General features: G+C 39.6%; 1 protein-coding gene across 1 annotated transcript in view; it reads left to right on the top strand.

Annotated features, from left to right (window-relative positions):
- PGM2L1 (phosphoglucomutase 2 like 1) overlaps positions 1 to 23,828 on the top strand; it is a 74,746-nt gene that overhangs the window by 39,124 nt on the left and 11,794 nt on the right. The window contains exons 3-12 of the mRNA XM_003129639.5: positions 505 to 611; positions 2,344 to 2,428; positions 6,258 to 6,341; positions 12,971 to 13,164; positions 13,965 to 14,154; positions 14,715 to 14,812; positions 16,067 to 16,247; positions 18,488 to 18,581; positions 18,881 to 19,010; positions 19,242 to 19,431. Coding sequence (XP_003129687.1) covers positions 505 to 611; positions 2,344 to 2,428; positions 6,258 to 6,341; positions 12,971 to 13,164; positions 13,965 to 14,154; positions 14,715 to 14,812; positions 16,067 to 16,247; positions 18,488 to 18,581; positions 18,881 to 19,010; positions 19,242 to 19,431 — 1,353 coding nt within the window. The remainder of the gene's footprint in view (positions 1 to 504; positions 612 to 2,343; positions 2,429 to 6,257; positions 6,342 to 12,970; positions 13,165 to 13,964; positions 14,155 to 14,714; positions 14,813 to 16,066; positions 16,248 to 18,487; positions 18,582 to 18,880; positions 19,011 to 19,241; positions 19,432 to 23,828) is intronic.

Raw genomic sequence — 23,828 nt, 5'->3', positions numbered from 1 at the left:
TGAGCTGTGGTGTAGGTCACAGACGCGGCTCAGATTCCACGTTACTATGGCTCTGGGGTAGGCTGGCGGCTACAGCTCCGATTAGACCCCTAGCCTGGGAACCTCCATATGCCATGGGAAGCAGCCCTAGAAAAAGGCCAAAAAAAAAAAAAAAAAAAAAAAAAAAAAAAAAAAAAAAAATACGAGACTCCAGGAAATAGCTGTTTGTCATCTCACATTTGAAGATTGAATATTATTATTCCCACACTGGTAAATGTGAACAAAAGGAGAGCGCCTGTAAGCTGCACACCACACATGAAAAGAATAGACTTGAAGTCATAGAAAATGCAGGCATTAGGGAATTTCCCTGTGGTGCAGCAGCTCGGGTTGCTGTTGTGATATGGGTTTGATCCCTGGCCCAGGAACTTCCACATGCCTGGGATGTGGCAAAAAAAAAAAAAAAAAGGAAAGAAAGAAAATGCAGACATTAGTCTGGAACTAATCTTTTGTGTTTATCTGCTTCAGGGGATGTACAAATACCTTGAGAGATGTTTCTCAGACTTCAAGCGAAGAGGTTTTGTCGTTGGGTATGACACCCGGGGTCAAGTAACTAGCAGCTGCAGCAGCCAAAGGTACAGTGGTAATTTTTTCAGGGATTAAGCTGAATTGGAGTAAAACCTTAAAAGAACTTTTTTATAAACAGTAGTAGGATTTCTGAAATGGGAAATAGTCAAATAGAAATATGATCACATGCTAATGTTTATTTTAGAGCTGAAATAGAAGTATTTCAAAGATAACCTTTGGTTTTTACCAGAAAGGAGTACATTTTTTTTTCTTTTTAGGGCTGCACCTGCCAAGTTCCCAGGCTGGGGGTCAAATTGGAGCTGCAGCTGCCAGCCTACACCATAGCCACAGCAACACAGGATCCAAGTTGTATCTGTGACCTGTACCACAGTTTATGGTAATGCTGGATCCTTAACCCACTGACTGAGGCCAGGGATTGAACCTGCATCCTCATGGGTAGTAGTCAGGTTCGTTACCACTGAGCCTCGATGGGATCTCCAGAAAGGAGTATATGTTTTAAATGTTGAGAATTAGTATTAAGAATGACCTTATAGGAGTTCCCGCTGTGGCTCAGCAAGTTAGAACCCAACATAGTGTCCAAGAAGATGTGGGTTTGATCCCTGGCCTTGCTCAATGGGTTAAGGATATGGCATTGCCGAAAGCTATGGTGTAGGTCACATATATGGCTCAGATATACAGATATAGTGCTCCTGTGGCTGTGGCATAGGCTGGCAGCTGCAGCTCCTATTCTATCCCTAGCCCAGGAACTTCCATATGCCCCAATTGTGGCCAGGAAAAAAGAGGGAAAGAAAAAGAAAAAAGAATGACATCATAGCTTATGTGATGATTTGATATTTTGGCAAAGGTACTAGGTAGGAATAATTATGTAGATTGTATTCTCTAATTAGAGTCCCATTGGGTTTGTTTTAGGGTATTTTCACACAGATAATCATGATACAGTGACCTTTTTTTCTGGGGGTAATTACACGTATAGTATTTATTTAAGTCTCTCTCTTTTTTTTTTTTTTTTTTTTGTCTTTTCTAGGGCTGCACCCATGGCATATGGAGGTTCCCAGGCTAGGGGTCCAATTAGAGCTGTAGCCACCGCCTACGCCAGGGCCACAGCAATGCAGGATCCGAACCGCATCTGCAACTTACACCACAGGCCACGGCAACGCTGGATCCTTAACCCACTGATCAAGGCCAGGGATCGAACCCACAACCTCATGGTCCCAGTCGGATTCTTTAACCACTGAGCCACAACGGGAACTCCTATTTAAGTCTTCTCTTTCACCTTCCTTCATTCTCCTTGCCTTTTGTGGGTTTATGTCTTGGTGAAAGAACCTTCAAAGGTGAATGAAGAGTGACAACCATCCTCCCGCATCTACAGCCTCATTAGGATCCGCCTCTTAAAACAGACTCCCCAACAAACACCCTTTGCCACCGCCCCCCAGCCTACCTTGCCCTCACAGCCAAAGCTTCTTCCAGAAAGATCTTCAACAAACTCTGCTTTTCATTTTTTTATTTACCCCTTAAAAAAAATACATGTTTCTTTGAAAATTGCAAAAACAAAACAAAACAAAAAGGACTGAAGAAAAAGAATTAAAATGTCAATTCTGTTCATTGTTAAGCTCCTTTTAAAAAAATCTTATTTAACATTTTTAGGTTGGAATACGAAGCTTAAATAACCAGGAATTATAAGCATTGGTTGTATTAGACTGCTATATATTCAGAATATTTTAAAAAAAACACGGTAAGCTTAAGGACTCTGAAATCTCTGTCTTTTTTTTTTTTTTTTAGGCTTGCTAAACTCACTGCTGCAGTCTTATTGGCCAAAGATGTACCTGTGTATCTTTTTTCAAGATATGTTCCTACACCTTTTGTAGTAAGTTTGTTGTATTACTGATTTTACAGATTGCTGCTCTTGAAAAGATTCGTTAAATCTGCCAGTATTCAAATCTTGTTGTGCATGTATTTCTGTATCGAGTGATAGGACCAAAAAAAAAATAGATTTTGCTTTGATATTTTCACTCAACAACCCTGTGTTGAATCACCTAAGAATTTGATCAGTAACAAGTTGACAAGCAGGTTCACAGAGGAAATCTCAACAAATAACTGTTTATCAAGCTGGAGCCCTGAACCCCACCCGGCACAGTAAGATTCAAAATAAAGATACCCACAAATCCCATATGTTTGAATTTTAAAAACAGATTTGTAAATAATTTAGGAAGATACCATCATCAAGATCACAAATTCCACGAGTCCTTGCTTTGCACGGTAGTGCAGAAATGTAAAGATAACCGTATAAGCTAAACCACACAAAGCCATTTTAGTAATCAATAGGATAAGAAAAATTATTCTCCACTTTTGATTGATACTTAACATGGCACATATCTCATAGAGTTATTATAAATTCTCACTATCCTCTGTGCTCCCTCACAATACAGTGCCTAGAATATTGTAGGTTCCTTTTTTGTTTGTTTGTTTGTTTTAGGGCCATACCACAGCATATGGAGGTTCCCAGGCTAGGGGTCAAATTGGAGCTGTAGCTGCTGGCCCCACCACAGCCACAGCAACTTAGGATCTGAGTCAAGTCTGTGACCTACACCACAGCCACAGCAACACCAGATCTTTTACCCACTCAGCAAGACCAGGAATCAACCCACATCCTCATGGATACTAGTCAGGTTTGTTACTGCTGAGCCACAATGGGAACTCTTATTGTAGGTTCTTAATAAACGTAGTTTTAGTTTTTAAGAAAATCAATGGGAAGAATTTCAATTGTTCTGTGACCTTTAAAAATTTTGGGTCAAAACCTTAATAAACTCTTACTCTTGGCTAAAATGTACAAAGAGTAAATGGTAAAACTAAAATGTATTTGGTACTCTGTGATTTAAAACATTAGAAGTTTTGAGAACTGATGTGTTTTATTCCTTTGTAAAAAAAACTTATCAAGGGTATGATCAGTGCTTGCTTCTTGTCATAAAACCTAACAATATTAATGAGCATCTTTGGTGAATTATCGCACTCCTTTCTAAGTCTAGATCAGCTTCCCACATTTTCTATTTTGTACTTTGAATGTTAGGAGAATTCCTTTTTGCCAACGTGACTTCCTCTGGGACATCTTCATCCTTTTCATCAAAACCCTGTCCCTCGTCTGTATCCAGACACTCACTAAACTTGTCTGGCTGCATAGCTGGAGTGTCTTGAATGATAACAGTGTCAAAAACAGTCCCAGTTATTTTTTTTTCTAGAACTCTGTTCTCGCAGACTTTGACGGGAGTTCATCAGTGGGAGCCCACCTGCATGCTTTGCTGTCTGTGTGAGGGCTGACTGACAGAATCGCAGTGGCCAGTCACTGACAGACCTTAACAGTCATCAGGCAGCATCTCTTTACACACAATTATTTTGGACTGAAAAGCTAGCATCCAAGTTCGTGTCTTACGCAGTTAGTCACAGTTAACAGTAACTGAAATGTGAACATACTGGGTGTCTGGTATTGTTTGACTAAAATAATGGTATCAGAAATTCGTGTGTATTGGAACTTTGCAAAGCAAGGATTGCCTGTATTTAAAACTGACCAACCATGAAAACAGTAAATGGCAAAAATTATGGAATATAACTAAAGCCCTACTTAAAGAGAAGTTTATATTCTTAATGAGTGTATTTGGGAAAAAAGATTAAAAATAATAACCCAAGACTTTAAAGTTAGTGTGTGGGAACTAAAATAGCATAAATCCAAATAAAGTAAAAGGAAGGAAATAATAAAGATAGAAGGAAAATCAGTTAAATAGGAAATAAAGAAAAGTGGATATCAACAAAAGCAAAAAGTTGGGTCTCTGAAGAGACAAGTAATAAAATATACAAACTTTGGCAAGGGTGCTCAAGAAAAAGAAAAAGACAGAGAAATTAAAAGAGTAAACCAGCTATAATGAAAAAATAAAAATATAATAATAAACCAGCTATAATGAAAAAATAAAATAAAAAAGTGCATAATAAATACAGTAGAGGTTAAGAAAACTACAGTATTCCAAATAACATAATGCAAATAAATATGAAGCTTAGGAGAACTGGTCAATTTTCTAGAATAACTGATACATCAAAGCTGATTAATAATTCAGTTTAAAACATGGTAACCTAGTACCAGTCTGCTCTTTTCGTCTTGGTGTTCAGTAACGTTGACTGAAGATCTACACTCTGGAGGAAAGAAAAAAAAAAAAAAACTGATAAGAAATTGAACTGATTTTTTAAAAATCTTCTCAAAATAAAATGCCAGTCCAGATGATTTTACGGGCAGTTTTACCAAATGTTTGAGGATTAAATAATATCTCCATAAACAGTTACTAGTGATTTACTGGGAATCTGCTGAGTAGCTTAAGGAAGTGAAGTTACTCAGTGGTTACACGGTTAGCTCTAATGAATGACAGAAACCAGAGAGGGCTCAGAAAGGTAGACTGTAGGATCCTGCCACGGGGTTGCCAGTTCGTGTTGGCTTCGTCTCTTACTGTGGTAAAATTTGCTCTAGCTGCTGGGGAACTTATCTTTAGCAATCCCAGATTCAGGTCTTTTATCGCTGTGCCTTTGAGTTGGAAGACAATCGTCCTTCGTCCCTGACTCCCTACAGCAGGAACATCTGGGAGAAGGACTTGCCCAGGTTTAGGTTATGAGCCAGTCTCTGGGATAAATCATCCAGGGACTAGCTCACTCTAGTCAAACCAAGGTCACGTGTCCAGCCCTCCACGCCCAGAGAGAAGTCAGATGTAATGGTGGGAGTAGGGAAACATCCTAGACAAATAATAGCTGCAAAGAAAAGGGCAGTTCACCTTGGGAATTAACTTTGGGAAATTGACCTTTATATGGTATAGACGCTGTAGAGTATGTGCAGGGAGGGCAGTAGAGCTGTGTCCTGCCCTTGTATCTTCTCGAATATGTGTCATGTTGGAGAAACATTATACAGGGTGTAAAATGCGATGGGTTAGGTGACTTTTTTTATTTTACCCAAGTATAGCTGATTTATAGTGTCGTGTTAGTTTCTGGTGGACAGCAGAGTGATCCTGATATCTATCTATCTATATCCCCACACATGTATACACATATACTCTTTTCCATTATGGTTTATTGTAGGATATTGAATATAGTTCCTTGTGCTTGATGGAAGTCAATTTAGAAACCATCTCTCAATATTTTATTATTCTGTTCCCCTCTTATATCTCCAGAGTCTGGTGGAGTGTCTGGCAGGTGTTTGTTGGATATTTGTTAAATGAATGAAATAATAATAGCACTAGAGTTCCCACTGTGGCACAGTGGGTTAAGAATCCAACTGCAGCATCTTGGGTTCCTGCAGAGGTGTGGGTTCGATCCCTGCCTGGAGCAGTGGGTTAAAGGATCCGGCATTACTGCAGCTGTAGCTCAGATTCAGTCTCTGGCCTGGGAACTTCCACATGCTGTGGGTGCAGCCATTAAAAAAAATTTACAGGACTAAGTTAAATGAGAATAGGGAAAAAATCATTCAGCCTAACAATTAAGTGGTTACTGATGACCTAATAGGTGCCTTTAGTTATATCCCATCCCGAAAATCTGGCGTTGATTGTTGAGGTTTTAGGCTACTTATACCTTAATATCCTTCCCAGTTCCTTCATCAAAATTATTCTTATGCCATGTGTATCAGTAACCAGGAAACGAAATGGACTCAGGGTGTTATATTTTTTCGCCAGCCGTACGCCGTCCAGGAGCTCAAAGCAGTTGCAGGTGTGATGATTACTGCATCTCACAACCGCAAAGAAGACAACGGATACAAGGTAAACCTTGGACTCCTGGTCTTTGCTTCCGTCGTAGTTCTTATTTTATGTAAACAATACATGCTGAGTATATTGTAATATGTGGGAGCAGGGTTAGACATTGGGGACAGGAAGATGAAAACAGTAAGGCTGGCCCTCAGTGTGTACCCTAGTGTCCCTAATCCCTCAACCTGCACTCTTACAAAAGTCCCTTCAGTGGAATTTTTACTTCTTCTGATGGCTTATGCCTTTGATGTCCCTATCCTCCTACCATTTCAGATATAAAGCCGTTTTGTACCAAGAGCTTGAAGAATGGGAGTTTGCAGGAAGAGAGCCAGAGAGACAGTACCTGTGATCTCATTCTGTTTGCCCTCTGACCTTATGCTGGGGCTCCCTGCGGGCCACAGGATCTATTTGATGTGTCGGGCCTCATGGCAGAAAGTAGGGTGGGGAAGGGTGAAGAGTGGCCCTCAAGGGGCAAACAGTATATGGCACAGTCATGAACCAGTGTTCGGGGCTCCTGTGTGTGAGTCCATGATCTTACATTCTTTTTTCATCTTGTGCAGAAGGACTCCAGCACACTGAGCTCTATTCTACTGGGAAAAAGAAAATTTAATACTAATCTAAGATTTGGGCCCTGGACAGCTAAGTGGGTAGTGTTAGCATTTACAGGGAAGAAGCATGATTGATTCAGTTTGGGCATAATTAAGTTTGAGGGATTCGTGGGTCAACCACGTAACTACGACCTGCAGGCATTCGGATAGATAGGCCTGCTGCTCAGGGGAGAAATCTGGCCTCAACTGACAGATTTGGGATCCCGTACTTATTTATATTAGAGCATATGAGAATATTTGGAAATATTTATTAGTGTAGAGTAGAAAAAGAGGTTGAGAATGGATCCCTAGGAAATAGCAACCTCAGGTGAAGAGAGAGAGACATCCCAAGTCAGTGTCTCCAGACAGAGGTCTTGATTCCCCCATGACCTCCACATACTCACCCAAATGTGTTCCTCCCCAAGTCCTAACTGTCTTTGTAAATTCACACTACCACCCACCCAAACAAAACACCTTTTTTTTTTTTGCTTTTTCAGGGCCATACCCATGGCATATGGAGGTTCCCAGGCTGGGGGTCAAACTGGAGCTGCAGCTGCCAGCCTATACCACAGCCACAGCAATGTGGGATCCAAGCCCCGTCTGTGACCTACAGCTCATGGCAACACTGGATCCTTAACCCACTGAGCAAGGCCAGGGATCAAACCTGCATCCTCATAGATCCTAGTCAGGTTCATCAACTGCTGAGCCACAAAGGAACTCCCAAAGTTCATTCTTGATTACTCCTTCTCCTCCACTCCTGACATTTAATTTCCTAAAAGGTTCAACAAATTTTACATCCAAAATACACGTGGAATATGTTTACTTCTACCCATATCTTCTGCCTCCGCCTCTTGTTGTCTTCGCCTTGCTCTCCCCTGCAGTCCATTCTCCATCCAGCCAGCTGTCTTTTAGAAGATAAACAGGTCATGTTAACTCTCCTGCTTAAAATGCTCAGTGGCTTCTCATTCTTTGAGTTAAACAAACCCACACTCTTACTTTGGGGCTTATAAGATTCTGTCCCCTGCCTGCCTCTCCAACCTCATTTCATTCACTGCTCACCTGTGCTAACCACATCCCGGTCATGCTGCAGCGCCCTTCCATCCTGCCGCCCTGCCGGTCCCTTCAGTGTATCAAGCCTGTTCCCCTCTCTGTTCCTCTGATTGGGTTGCTTGTCCCCAAATCTTGCCGACTTGCTTATTTCCATCCTTCAGGTTCCTGCCCAGATACTGTTACCTAGAAGAGACCTTCCTCAGCCCCTTATCTAAAGCGGCTTCATTCATTGGCCTTGTCTTCATCCTGACTGTCTCCTTCACAGAACTTACCTGTCTGAAATTACCTGTATTCTTTGTGATGAATTATTTATTGGCTTGTCTGACCCTCCCATCCCTATTCCCCAGTATAAGCTCATGGGTAAAGAGACTTGTTGTTTTGATATTTATGACTGCTGAACATAGTTGTCACATAGTAGATCCTCAAAGATTTTCTTTTCTTAAAGTATAAGCACAAATTAAAAAGTATAAAAGTTAAACAGCATGAAAAGTTAAACAATAAAGAGTATTTCTCCCACCCTTTTCCCTAGTATCCCTTTTCAGAAGCAAATACTGTTTCTAGCTGTAGTTTTCTTCCAGATAGAGTCTAAGCATGTGTTATTGTATATGTGTTTGTCACTCCCTCTTTTTTCCCCCCACAAATAGCAGGGCACTGTAATGGACGTGCCTTGCTTTTTTTGGCACAGCGGAGTGAACCAGTCTTAAAGATCATTCTCTCCGTCAGTCAGTCTATCGATAGATGGGTTCGTCTCATTCATCTTTAAAAGCCTACACAGGTGAATCCCAATTTATTTAGCCAAGCCTCAGTTGAGGAAGAGCCCATCTGTTTCTGATCGGCTGCTGCTCACAAACCCTACTGCAGTGAATGTTCTCCTGGGTACGTCTTTGTTCATATGCAACAAGCGGTCAAGAGTATTATGGGATGGGTTTGAACCTACCTCTGCCACTTGAGAAGCTTTGTCACCTAAGGCAAGTTACTTGACTTACCTGTGCTTTGGCTTCCCCATCTACAAACTGAGGATAATGATAGAACCAATATCACAGGGCGAGAGGAGAATGCATGCAGGAATGCTTTGTTTAGTGTCTGGCTTTGATACGCAGTGTTAACTTATTGTTTTTATTTTTGCCATCTATAGCTGCACTGTCTGATCTTACAGCCACAAGCCAGCTAAAATACGACTAGTAAAATATGACTAGTCTGAATTGAGATGTGCGTACGTGTACAAATCGTACCCGAATTCGAAGACTTAATAGGAAAAGAGAATGTAAACTACCTCAGATATTTTATGTTGAAGTGATAGTGTGTTGGATATGTTGGGTTATATAGAGTTATTACAATTCAGTTCACATGCTTTTTTATTTTTTTAATTTGGCTACTAGAAAATTTTAAATTAATTTGTGGCTTACATTTGTGGCTCATGTTATATTTCTATGGCCTGCTGAACTATAGGGTAAATTTCTAGATGTGAAACTTCTGATTCAAAGAGACTATGAAATAAAATTGTCGTTTCCTGTTCAGGGTGGTTTTAGCAATTGATACTCTCAACAAGATTATAGGAGGGTCTTTATCCCACACGGTATTGTCAAATGTATTGATCTTTACCAGCCAGAGATGTGGACATGTGAAGTTTAATCTGTACCTGTCTTATGAGTGAGGCCGAGCATCTTTTAAAGCATTTGCAAGATATTTATGTTCCCTTTCCTGCAAAGTCTGTTTAAAGTTTTGGCCATTTTCCTCTTAGGTGGTTGTTCTTTTTTGTATTGATTTATGGAACTCTTTGTATATAACCAGTCATTCTTGGGCATCTGTTTTTCAGATATTTTCCCTTTATCATTTGCCTTTTGACTTTATGATATTTTTTCCATTTTACTATGGTATTATATTTTTTACATTTGGTAAAATTATTTTGACGTTTTTATTGGTATCAAGTTTCATTTATGTATTAACTTAGGGAGCTTAAATGTTTTTATAACATTATCAAGTCTCTATTGAAGAATAGAATGTATTTTTGGAGTTCCCTTGTGGCGCAGTGGGCTCAGGATCTGGCATTGTCACTATGGTGGCTAGGGTTGCTACTGTGGCACAGGTTCAGTCCCTGGCCTGAGAACTTCCACTTGCTGTATGCACAACTGAAAAAAAAAATAGAATAGAATATAATTTTTATTCCTCCAGGATTTCTTTTAGATCCTTTAGTAACATTTTAAATATTTTAAAATAGAGCTTTTGCATTTCTTTTTAAGTTTATTCCTGGATGTATTTTGTTGCATGGATTTTCTGTTACTATATCAGATAGGGATATTCTCTGCTGCAGGTTCAGAAAACCCACAAACTTGGCATAAGCTGATAAGAGTTTATTTTTCTCATGTAACAAAAAAAATCCAGAAGTACCTGCCTGTGGGTGTGATTCTGTGGCATCTCTGGATTTTGGGGGCCTTTCTTCAAGGGTGGCCATTATGTGAGGGTTGCTGTACTTCTCGGCATCACGTCCAACTACAAGACAAGATGAAAGGCAGAGAGAAAGGCCAGGATTTTTCTTCTCATGGTATGTAAATTTTCGTGGTGAACTTTTAGGTTCTTTGGACAGGATTTTGTTGGTTACTTGAAATGGGGAACATCCCCTCAGAGCAATTTTGGGTTTTGTTGGTTTTTTTTTAATTTCTGCAGGAACTTCAGGAGTTTGACTGGAGCAATTTCTGTGTTAATTTAGACCTAAAGTTTTGGAATTTTTTTTTCCTCCACTAAAGAATTTTATTTATTTATTTATTTACTCAATGAATTTTATTACAGTTATAGTTGTACAAAATGATCATCACAACCAAATTATAGCATTTCCATCCCAAACACTCAGTGCATCCCCTCACCCCCCAGCCTGTCTCACTTGGAAACCATAGTTTTCAAAGTCTGTGAGTCAGTATCTGTTCTGCAAAAAGTCCATTGTGTCCTGTTTTTAGATTCTACATGTAAATGATAGCATTTGATGTTGGTGTCTTGTTGTCTGACTGACTTCACTTAGCATGATAATTTCTCGGTCCTTCCATGTTGCTGCAAATGCCATTGTTTCTTTCCTTTTAATGGCTGAGTAATATTCCATTGTGTGTATGTACCACATCTTCTTAATGCACTCATCTATCAGTGGAGGAGCATTTAGGTTGCTCCATGTCTTTGCTATTGTGAATAATGCTGCAATGAACACCGGGGCACATATCTTTTCGAGTTATGGTTTTCTCTGGATGGATGCCCAAGAGTGGGATTGCTGGATCAAATGGTAATTCTATTTTTAGTTTTCTGAGGAATCTCCACAGTTTTCCAGAGTGGTTGTACCAATTTACATTCCCACCAAGAGTATAATAGGGTTCCCTTTTTCTCCACACCCTGTCCAGCATTTATTGTTTGATGATGGCATTCTGGCTTGTGTAAGGTGGTACCTCATAGTGGTTTTGATTTGCATTTCTCTAATATGAGTGATGTTGAACATCTTTTCATGTGTTTTTTGGCCGTCTGTATGTCTTCTCTGGAGAATTGTCTGTTTAGATCTTTGCCCATTTTTTGATAGGGTTGTTTGTTTTTTTTGGTGTTGAGCCGCAGAAGGTGTTTATAATTTGGGATTAATCCCTTGTCAGTCACTTCATTTGCAGTTATTTTCTCCAGATTTGGAATTTTTGAATCACTCAGAATTTAAAAAGAAACACCATCTTTCAATAATAATGGGCAGAGCTTTTTCTGTTCTGTGTTTTCACTAAGAGGGACATCTCAGTTGCATTTTCTTACCTTCCACATGGGCACTACAACTCAAGAACCAGATAAATGAATCATTCCCAAACCCCAGGCATCCATAGCAGCAGCCCACAGACTTATCACTCTGGTTTTCCATTCTTTCCTTTTTTCCCACTGCCTGGACTTCTCCCTTTCTTCTTGTGAACTGAGCTACGCATTTTAGATAATTCTTTTTTCTACTTTATCTAACATTTGGAGGTATTTATACAGTGAGAATTTTTAGGCCATTTAATCTAGTAGATTGCTTAGCACAGAGTTTATTTTATTCAGATGCCTTCTTTTTTTCCTTCGTTCACAGTGCAGTAGAGGGGATACATATCAAATACACAGGAGAAGCCAGTATAGATATTCTATAAGCAGAGATCCTGTGAATTATAGAAAAACATTTTCTTGCTTTTTTTGTTAACTATTCTTTATGTCTTGTTGATGAGGCTACTTGACAAACTGACAACTTAATGAAATGTATTTTCATTAAATACTGAAAATACGTATAGTGAAATGTATATGGAGTAGTTAGCATGTTAATTATCTTCCATGATACAGACTTTTTTTTTTTTTCTACTTTTTAGGGCTGCACATGTGGCATTTGGAAGTTCCCAGGGTAGGGGTCGAATTGGAGCTATAGCTGCCAGCCACAGCAATGCTGGATCCAAGCCACATCTACAACCTATGCCACAGCTCCTGGCAATGCCAGATCCTCAGCCCACTGAGTGAGGCCAGGGATTCGACATGCATCCACATGGATACTAGTCAGGTTCATTACCACTAAGCCACAACAGGAACTTGGGCTTTAATTTATAAATGAAAAATAATTTTGTCTTTATCACATAATAGAACCTGTTTATAATGCTAACATTTCATAGTATCAAGTTTTATTGATATTCCATGGTTTCTTAGGTTATCTTTTGTATATAGTTATGGATCTAAGATTATGATTGGACACTATGGTATATGCATATTATAATGTTGTCATAATGATACCCCGATTATATTTTACTTGCATTTTAATAACTTTAATGTTATTAAAGTATACTACTTCTAAATGAGAAAATAACACATCATTTTGTTGAAAAGTCCCCGTGGAATTATTACCATCATATCCTTGGGCATTTATTAAATTAGTCCAATGTTGACATTTTCTACTTGGTTAATTTGGTAGGCTTCTCTACTGTGGCTAAGAAGACATACAGTCAACAGTTGAAGTAATTATAGCTATGTTTACTGGTCATCTAGGTTTATTGGGAAAATGGTGCTCAGATCACATCTCCTCATGATAAAGAAATTCTGAAATGTATAGAAGAATGTGTGGAACCCTGGAATGGTTCCTGGAATGATAATTTAGTGGATACCAGCCCACTTACAAGAGATCCTCTGCAGGACATTTGTAGGAGATACATGGAAGATCTGAAAAAGATCTGTTTTTACAGGTATCCAAGTGGGAATACAGGATAAGATTACCTTAGAATAAGATTAAGAAATATGGAAAATAAATGGGGATAAAAATATGTCGGCTCTTCATTATATTAAAATTGTAGTTAGAGAGTACTGTTCATAATAGTCAGAAAGTAGAAATTACCCAAATATCCATCAGCTGATGAATAGATGGATAAAATGTAGTATATCCATACTGCGTTATAGATAATAATAATAATGAAATATTATTCACTGTGCTAAGTGAGGAAGCCAGCCACATGGGGCCACATGTTGTATGGTTTCATTGATATGAAATGTCCAGAGCAGGCAGATCTATAGAGATGAAAACAAAGTACGAGAGTGGTTGCCTGTGGCTGGGAGGAGTGGGAGGGTTAGGGTGTGGCAGCTCAGGTATGGACTCTCTTTTGGGGGCAGTGGGACTGGTCTAAAATTGATTATGGTAATGGTTGAACAACTCTGGGACTGTTGTGACAGCCACTGAATTGTGTACTTTAAGTGGATGAACTGTTCAGTATGTTAATTATCTCTCCATAAAGCTGTTAAAAGGTGTAGCTGAATATATACTCTATATAAGATCAGGAAATTTTCTCTAAAATTTGATTTTTTTTCCTTACCTATTTCCATATTTCTGTAACTATTCCGTGAATAGCTAACGCTATTTTTAGAAAACATTCTGGCTTGTTGAGTATATTTTCCTTTCCTAACAAAATAGATTTTAGCTTTTGCTCTAGCTCACTTTCATTGTATCGCAAATAATGAGTTTCATGGTATTGATTGATGATCTCCTTTACAGGGAATTAAACTCAAAGACCACCTTGAAATTTGTACATACGTCTTTTCACGGAGTCGGACATGACTATGTGCAGTTGGCTTTTCAGGTGTTTGGTTTTAAGCCTCCAATTCCAGTACCAGAACAAAAAGATCCTGATCCAGACTTTTCTACTGTTAAATGCCCAAATCCTGAAGAAGGAGAATCTGTGCTGGTATTTTTCTATTTAAATTGTTATTAAGAGTATTAAACTTTTTGAATAGATAGATTGCTCACAAGAGTTCCCATTGTGGTGCAGCAGAAACAAATCTGACTGGTAAGGATGAGGTTGCGGGTTTGGTCCCTGGCCTCGCTCAGTGGGTTAGGATCTGGAATTGCCGTGAGCTGTGGTGTAGGTCACAGACGCTGCTCAGATCCTGTGTTGCTGTGGCTGTGGTGTAGGCCGGCAGCTGTAGCTCCGATTCGACCCCTAGCCTGGGAACCTCCATATGCTGCAGGTTTGGCCCTAAAAAGCAAAACAAACAAACAAAAAAACACCACACCACAAAAGCAAAAATCACTTTAGTTTGCATCTTTTACATTATATTAGGGCCATAAATTCTGTTTTGTTTCAAATCTCTGTGGTGGGTATCCCTACTTCTAGGCTTATTTCTAATTTAGCCAAACTCTATTCCTTCTGAAATTGATATCACCAACATAGTGCCCACATTTAGGAATGTTAACATCAAAATTAACATCTTCAATGCAATCCAGCTTTTGGGGTCTCCATTTCAGGAACTCTCTTTGAGACTGGCAGAGAAAGAAAATGCCCGGATAGTGCTCGCCACAGATCCCGATGCAGACCGATTGGCAGTGGCAGAACTTCAGGAGAAGTAAGTAGAACCTGTGATTTGATTAGAAGCTTAACCTTTGAAAAGCAGTCAGAGACGACCCCCTGTAAGCCCACTATCTAGAAATGACTACCTATGTTGATATTTTGACATTTCCTTCCTGTTTTTTCCATTCAAATATTTATTTGTTTTGCATAAAATTATGATCATACTGTATATGGTTTTATATCTTGATTATTCTCCATTTACTGTTGTACTGTGAGCGTTTTTTATGTCCTTAAATATTATTTAAAATATTAATTTTTTAAAATGGCATAGGGGAGTTCCCACTGTGGCTCAGTGGTTAAGAACCTGAGTATTCTCTAGCAGGATGTGGGTTTGATCCCTGGCCTCACTCAGTGGGTTAAGGATCCAGCGTTGCTTCAAGCTGTGACATAGGCCTGCAACTGCAGCTCCAATTCGATCTCTAGCTTGGGAACTTCCATATGCTGCAGGTGCAGCTGTAAAAAGAAAAATAATAATAAATAATAAAAATAAAATGGCATAGGACCCCAATAGTATGCTTAATCAGTGTAATCATTTCCTAATTGTGATCCTTTGGGTTGTTGTGTATTTTTGCTGCTATAATGTGGTGACACATGTCCTTATGTAAAGCTCACCCTGGTCAGTTGGAAAAGTAGTTGTAAACATTTGCTCAAAGAACCCGTACGAGGGAGTTCCCTTCGTGGCTCAGCAGTTAACAAACCCGATTAGTATCCATGAGGATGCAGGTTCAATCCCTGGCCTCACTCAGTGGGGTGAGGATCCAGTGTTGCCATGAACTGTGGTCACAAATGCAGCTCGGATATGCCGTTGGTGTGGCTGTGGCATAAGCCAGCAGCTGTAGCTCTGATTAGACCCCTAGCCAGGACCTTCCGTATGCCACAGGTGCGGCCCTGAAAAGCAAAACAAAACAAACCAAAAAAACATACAAGGAGTTACCACTGTAGCACAGCGGCTTAATTATCTGGCTTGTCTCTGTGGTGGCACTGCTTTGATCACTAGCCTAGTGAAGTGGGTTAAGGATCCAGCGTTGTAGCAGCTGTGGCATGGGTCGCAGCTGTGGCTCAGATTAGATCCCTGGCCTGGGAACTTCCATACGCCATGGGTGCAGCTGAAAAAGAAAAAAACAAAAAACCCCATTCAATAGTTGTGAGGGTTTTCTGTGCGAAGGATAGTAATTTGTAGGTCTTGGGGTCAAGAAGTTTTAATGAGAAGTTATAAATGTCTTGACTTGAATTTGCCTTCTCTCTACAGTGGTGATTGGAAAGTTTTTACAGGGAATGAGTTGGCAGCTTTGTTTGGGTGGTGGATGTTTGATTGCTGGAAGAAAAATAAGTCAACAAATGCTGATGTGAAGAACATTTATATGTTAGCCACCACCGTCTCGTCCAAAATTCTAAAGGCGATTGCACTTAAAGAAGGATTTCATTTTGAAGTAAGAATAGATAATACCTGTGTGCTACTTTTCTAAAGCTATTTCTATAAGTTAAAGCCATCTCCCCACCAAAACTGACTGAATTGATTTCATTCTTCTTTTGCTAATTCTGTTAACATTTGCTTAATCTCTTTGGTCATTGAGACACTTGTGCCAAATTCATTCTGTACCTGAATTTCTAAAACTAAGACAAGATGTTCATTAAAAATTGCATTAGGAGTTCCCGTCGTGGCGCAGTGGTTAACGAATCTGACTAGGAACCATGAGGTTGCGGGTTCGGTCCCTGCCCTTGCTCAGTGGGTTAACGATCTGGCGTTGCCGTGAGCTGTGGTGTAGGTTGCAGACGCGGCTCGGATCCCACGTTGCTGTGGCTCTGGCGTAGACCGGTGGCTACAGCTCCAATTCGACCCCTAGCCTGGGAACCTCCATATGCCGCGAGAGTGGCCCAAAGAAATAGCAAAAAGACAAAAAAAAAAAAAAAAAATTTCATTAATGTGGAGTTCCCTGGTGTCTCAGCAAGTTAAGGATTTGGTGTAGTCACTGCTGTGTCTCAAGTTTGATCTCTGGCCTGGAAACTTCCACATGCTGTGGGTGTGGCTCAAAAAATTGCGTTAATGTTTATTATTCCTCTACAACAGTATTTTAGATGTTCAAACTGAGAAAATCTGGCTCCCAGCAACCTCTTCAGTAGCATAAACTCCATTCCAAAAAATTGTAGCTGTCATTGACCACTAGTTTAGGATTAAGAAACTTTAAGTGGTATTCTAAATTGCTAATTAAGATCCCATGATTCTACATCCCAAAAACAAATAATGACTCTCTCCCTCCCTCTCTCTCCCTCTCTCCTCCCTCTCTCTCTCTGTCACTCACTCCGTACAGATCATTGATCATTAACCGTTTGTGAGCCTTGGGCAGTTAAGCTGACCATTTTTATAGTTACTGGGACTATTGCCAATTAAGTTGCTTTTCCTCTTTCCTCTTTGCCAAATATCAGTGAAAATGTCACCTCTGGGATAAAGAACTTTCTATCTCAGACTTTCTAAAATACAAATAGCAAAATAGAAGAAATTGGAATTTCATTCAAGCCTTGAAGTTCTGAATTACTGTAATGTTAACCTTGTCCATACTGAGCACAAAAGAGAAAAAAGAACATGATTCTGAGACCAATAATATAAATTTGCTTCCCTGTTTTTGTTGGGGGAGCGGGTGTGTGCTGCAGAGATTTTTGGCTTATATATATTTTTTAGAGGGAAATGAGGAATCTTAAGTGAGCAATGGAGCGCTCTGGAGTCCCACACGTGCTCTTTCTGTTGACTGTAAAACACATTATGTCTTTAAAATGGACTGTAGGATTCTGCTATTGTGCTATGGGATTGGCAGCATCCCTGGCAGGTTCGATTCCCCACTCAGCACAGCAGGTTGAGGGATCTGGCATTGCTGCAGCTGCAACTGCAGCTTGGATCTGATCCCTGGCGTGGGAACTCTACATGCCACGAGACGGCCAAAAAATAAAAAAATAACATAAAACGAACAGTAGCTCATCGGATGAAAAGTCCTCAAATATAATTACTAAAGGACTCAGTAACTTTCTTGATGGTTTGATTTGGGCTGTGGTGTTATGGTGAAGTACCCTTGGTTCAGGTATATGTTGTGGTCATGTCAAAAGTGCATCATTCAGAAGCTTTATGGCCTTTGATTACTCAAAGGACTAAATTACAGCCTTCATGGGCACTCTTGCATTAGTGCTTATAATGCAGCTTGAAGGACAGTTTATGAGAAGCAGTATAATTGAATCCTGGCTCCATCCCTTATATGCAGCATAATCTTGGGCAAATTTACTGAGCTCTGAGCCTCTGTTTCAGCAACAGAGTTTTTGTGAGCATTAAAAAGGATAATGATATAAAGCAGCTGTTACAGTGCTTGGTAAATAGCAGGCGATCATAATATGTATTTATGTTGCTTTGTGACTCTGGGCATCACCACTTACTGGATTATCTTTGATGTACATCACCTCTTATTGTGCCTGATAAGTAGTAGGTCATGAGTTGTGGCAGTGCGTGTATCTGTGCACTTTATGGCTGTAATGTTTACCACTATGTAAACCTCTGTGGGCTGAAGACCCACCGCAGAAGATCATTATGAAAGGCTTATGTGCATCTAGTGACAGGCTTTTCTCTACTATGTGTTTTTATGAAAGAGTGACGTAACTGACTAGAGTGGCCTCCGCCTCTGCATTTCAGGAAACATTACCTGGTTTTAAATGGATTGGAAGTAGAATAAAAGACCTCCTGGAAAATGGGAAAGAAGTCCTTTTTGCGTTTGAAGAGTCTATTGGTATGTAGTAAATATTAAAATACTTGAAATTTGAATGAGAGCATTTTTTAAAAATACGGTAATTCTGTAGAGAGGAATTTTTGTCATCTGGTTTTGCTTTTTGACTTGTAAAAACCACCAAGAGCTCAGAAATGTGTAGATACATTTTTCAGCAGGAAAAAGAAAAGACCCTTAAAGGTCCCCTAATACCTACAGTATCGGTGGATTTTCATTTATTACGAGACTTTTAAAATTCATTGAAATTATATATAGGCTGATATTTTCCTCCTTTTTAGAGTTTTTGGTTTTTTTAAACTCAGGTTTTCTGTGTGGAACTTCGGTTTTGGATAAAGATGGGGTGAGTGCAGCTGTTGTTATTGCTGAGATGGCATCTTACCTGGAAACCATGAATATAACATTGAAACAACAACTGATTAAGGTTTATGAAAAGTAAGTTTTACTATTAAGAATTTTGTTTTCTGATTTTTTTTGGTTTTTGTCCCACTTTGAGCTTTCTCCATTTGCTTTTGAGGAATGGTCATTCCTTTTAAAAAAGCACTAAAATTGTCTGAATTAAGAACTGCCTTTTTCTACATAACACTGTAATAGGCTTATATTTAATGCATACTTTTCTAAAGAGTGACTTGCCATCTTATTTTCACACTTCAAATCTTTGTGCAGATATGGTTATCATATTTCAAAAACATCATATTTCTTGTGTTATGAGCCAACTACCATCAAAAGTATATTTGAAAGGCTTCGCAATTTTGATTCTCCAAAAGAGTACCCAAAATTTTGTGGGACATTTGCTATATTGCATGTACGAGACATTACCACCGGCTACGACAGCAGCCAGCCTAATAAGAAATCAGTAAGTACCTGGTTTTAAGTTTTTAACAATTTGTAGTCATTTTTCCTACTGTAACGTAGTGGAAGTTCGGGCCTATGAGTTTCTTGAAACTAGGACCTGCTGTTTTTCTCCAGAGCCGTTGTTAAGTCCAGTAAACTGGCTGTCTGCCTCCAGTCCCGTCCTCACCACTCCCCACGTGTCGGCCACACCCCAGGGAGTGGGGAGTGGGAAGGAGCCTGAGAGATACAGAAGGAGGAAGGGCAGGAGAATGTGTGGTGATGCTAAATAATGCTGAAAATAAAGTCTAAACGCCTGTGATTTCAAAACTGAACCTCTCTCTAGTTATCACTTCCCTTCCAACCTTATTCCCTATACCTCCAGCCAAACGGAATAACTTAGAGTTTCTTAAAGACGTACATTAAAAAAATTTTTTTTCTGTTTTTGCTCAAGCTGTTTCCTCAGTCTGCCTTTTCTTCCGACTGCTGCAGATCCTGCTTAGCCATTATTTAAGACTTGAGGGAAATGTCACCTCCTCCACATACCCTCTAGGTCCCACAATCAGCTATCTTCCTTCCTGAGGTTTCCTTATATAGCCTTCCTTCCTCTTGTCATTCATCACTTTCTATCTTATTTATCACCGTGTTGTGCATGGCAGATCCATTTCTAAGATACCTTTATGCCCCTCAAGCTCCTGCCTACTTTAGGTGTTCAACAAATACTTAAATGCCAGAGATCGCTGATGATATTTATTATGTTATTGTTTTTTTCAAAATTTTAGTGAGGTATAGTTGATTTAAAATGCCGTGTTCATTTCTACTCTACAGCAGAGTGATTCAGTTGTACATATGCACATATCCATTCCCACGTAGGTTATCACAGAGTATTGGGCAGAGTTCCCTATGCTGTACAGCAGATCCCTGCTGACCGTCCATTCCATACACCACAGTGTGCATATGCCATCCCAAGCTGCCAAGCCACCCCTCCCTCCCACCCTTCCCCTTTAGTATCTGTAAGCTTGTTTTCAAAGTCTTGAGTGTGCTTCTCTTTTGTAAATGAGTTCATTTGTCTCAGTTTTTAAGATACCACATATAAGTGATATCATGTGACATTTGTCTTATCTGACTCATTTCACTTCGTATGAGAATCTCGAAGTTCACCCATGTTGTTGTAAATGGCATTCTTTCTTTTTTATGACTGAGTAATATTCCTCTGTGTGTGTGTGTGTGTGTGTGTGTGTGTGTGTGTGTGTGTGTGTATGCATACCACATCTTCTTTATCCATGCATCTGTAGATGGACATTTAGGTTGCTTCCATGTCTTGGCTATTGTAAAATAGTGCTGCTGCGATAAACAGCGGGGTGCATGTATCTTTTCAGATTGTGGTTTTTCTCTGGATATATGCCCAGGAGTGGGATTGCCAGATCATATGGTAGTTCTACATTTAATTTTTTAAGGAAACTCCATACTGTTTTCCATAATGGTTGCACCAATTTACATTCCCACCAGCAGTGTAGGAGGGTTCTTTTCTCTGTACCTTCTGCAGCATTTATTGTTTATAGACTTTTTGATGATGGCTGTTCTCACTGGTGTGAGGTGATACTTCATTGTAGTTTTGATTTGTGTTTCTTTAATAATTAGTGGTGTGGAACATCATTTCATTTGCTTTTTGGCCATCTGTCTTCTTTGAAGAAATATCTATTTAGATCTTCTGACCATTTTTTGACTGGGTTTTTTGGATTTTTTGATGTAAAGCTGCATGACATGTTTGCATATTTTGGAGATAAATCCCTTGTCAGTTGCTTTGTTTGCAAATGTTTTCTCCCATTTAGGGGGTATCTTTTCATTTTGTTTATGGTTTCCTTTGCTATGCAAAATTTTTTAAGTTTAATTAGCTCTCATTTGTTTATTTTTGTTTTTCTTTTCATTCCTCTAGGAGGTGGATCCGAAAAGATACTGCTGTGATTTATGTTAAAGTGCGTTCTGCCTGTGTTTTCCTCTGGGAATTTTATAGTATCTGGCCTTACGTTTAGGGCTTGAATCCATTTTGAGTTTGTTTTTGTATATGGTGTATTTTGTTATTGTTCTGATTATTATTAACCTAAATTTCTGTTTATAATGTTCTGATATTGTTTCATGATTCTAGAGGCCTAATGTATTTTGGGAAATCTGCAGCTTTCCTTTGTGCATATTCATCCAGTCAAAAAAATTGGTTCCCTTTGCTGTTACTCTGTTTATGTGCACATGTGTGTATATTTATTTTTCTGTATTTGTAAACTACATGGAAAGAAGAGATTTTTTGCTTCTTTGTATTTCTCTAGTATTGCTGTGCTTAGAGTAGTTCCATTGTGATGCTTTTTTCCTCTTGGATCTCTTTAAAGTTTATGATATTTGTTATTCAAAATGCTTTCTTGTCTATTCTCCACTGATGGCTTACAACAGTTTTGTAAGGCTGGTGGTGTAGACATTTGTGAATCCCCTAAGGTCACCTAGTAAGTGTCAAAGACTTCTTGAGTTCTTTCTTCTCTGACTTCAGCTCGCCATTCATATGTGTGTTCAGCAGGCATTTCTCGAAACCCTTCTGTGCCACAGGCACGGGCACACTGGGAATACAGGCATGACAGAGGCACTGTTTCTACACTCAGGAGTCTAGTGGGGAAATGGTCAAGAAAGCAGTGGTTGCTTTGCACAAAGACAAGGCTACCAGGGGGTGCATAGGGTGCCATGGAAGAGCATAAGAAGGACCTTGACTCAGATTTGAGGGGTTTATGGAAGACTTTCTAGAGGAACCTCTATGAGCTGAGTTCTGGAGTGTGGCCAGGAGGTATCCAGATGTGAGAGAAGCAGAGGGTATTTCAGGCAAAGGGAGCAGCACGTGCTGTGTCTGGAGGTGAGAAAGCATGTTTTCCTTCGGAGACCCACAGAGAGTCCCTACAGAAGAGTGCCGGGAAGAATGGCCTCTGCGGTGAGTGGGTTAGAGAGGAGCAAACTTCCAGGCAGCAAGAGCAGTTAGATGCCGTTTAAGTAGTGGAGACGAATGATGATGGGAGCCTGAATGTAATCCAGTAGCAGTAGTGACGGAGAGAGCCTGACCAAGTTGAGTTAATGAAGGACAGAATAGGTTGGCTTGGATAGTTGATGGCCTGTGAGTGAAAAAGAGGGAAGGAAGGTCTCTGTGTTAAGCAATTAGTGTGTGGTAGTACCTTTGACTGAAAGAGGGGTCTCCCAAGGAGGACCAAGCTTGGGATACCTGAAAGAAGGCACCACTGTCAACCCCTCATCCTAGTACAGTCTCACAGTTCCCTTGAGATGCGCTCACAGACCGATTTGTGGTCTAGGGAGAGCAGTGTTAATCCATGTAATCAATATCAGGAAAGCTTCAGTTCTTCTTTTCACTTTTAGGTTAAAAAAAACCTTTTTTCCCCCCTAAAATTAGATTGTGATCCAGTCATCTGTCGATGGACATTTAGGTTGTTTCACTGTCTCGACTATTGTGAATAATGCTGCAATGGACATATGCGTGCATGTATCTTTTTCAGTGAAAGTGTTGTCTGCATGTATGCCCAGGAGTGGGATTGCTGGATCGTATGGTGGTTCTATGTTTAGCTTTCTGAGGTACCTCCATACTGTTTTCCATAGTGGTTGTACCAATTTACATTTCCACCAACAGTGTAGGAGGGTTCCCTTTTCCCCACACCCTCTCCAGCGTGTATTTGTAGACTTGTTAATGATGGCCATTCTGACAGGTGTGAGGTGGTACCTAGTTTTGATTTGCATTTCTTTGATAATTAGTGATGTTGAGGGTTTTTTCATGTGCCTGTTGGCCATCTGTATGTCTTCTTTGGAGAAATGTTTATTCAGATCTTCTGCCCATTTTTCAATTGAGTTGTTTATTTTTTTGCTATTGAGTTGTATGAGTTATTTGTATATTTTGGAGCCCTCATTGGTTGTATCATTTGAAACTATTTTTTCCCACTCCATGGGTTGTCTTCTTGGTTTTTTTTTTATGGTTTCCTTCACTGTGCAAAAGCTTTTAAGTTTGATTAGGTCCCATTGGTTTATTTTTGTTTTATTTCTATTGCTTTGGGAGACAGACCTAAGCAAATATTTGTACAGTTGATGTCAGAGAATGTCTTGCCTGTTTTCTGGGAGTTTTATGGTGTCTTGTCTTATGTTTAAGTCTTTAAGCCATTTTGAGTTTATTTTTGTGTGTGGTGTGTTCTAGTTTCATTGACTTACATGCCGCTGTCAAGTATTCCCAGCATCACCTGCTGAAGAGACTGTATTCTTCCCATTTTATATTCTTGCCTCCTTTGTTGAAGATTAGTTGACCCTAGGTGTCTGGGTGTTTTTCTGGGTTCTCTATTCTATTCCGTTGGTCTTTATGTCTGTTGTTGTACCAGTGCCAGACTGTCTTGATTA

The sequence above is a fragment of the Sus scrofa genome, chromosome 9, assembly GCF_000003025.6.
Source record: "Sus scrofa isolate TJ Tabasco breed Duroc chromosome 9, Sscrofa11.1, whole genome shotgun sequence".
NCBI lineage: Eukaryota > Metazoa > Chordata > Mammalia > Artiodactyla > Suidae > Sus > Sus scrofa.
Note: the sequence above shows the minus strand (reverse complement) of the source record. Positions and strands in the feature narration are given on the sequence as shown.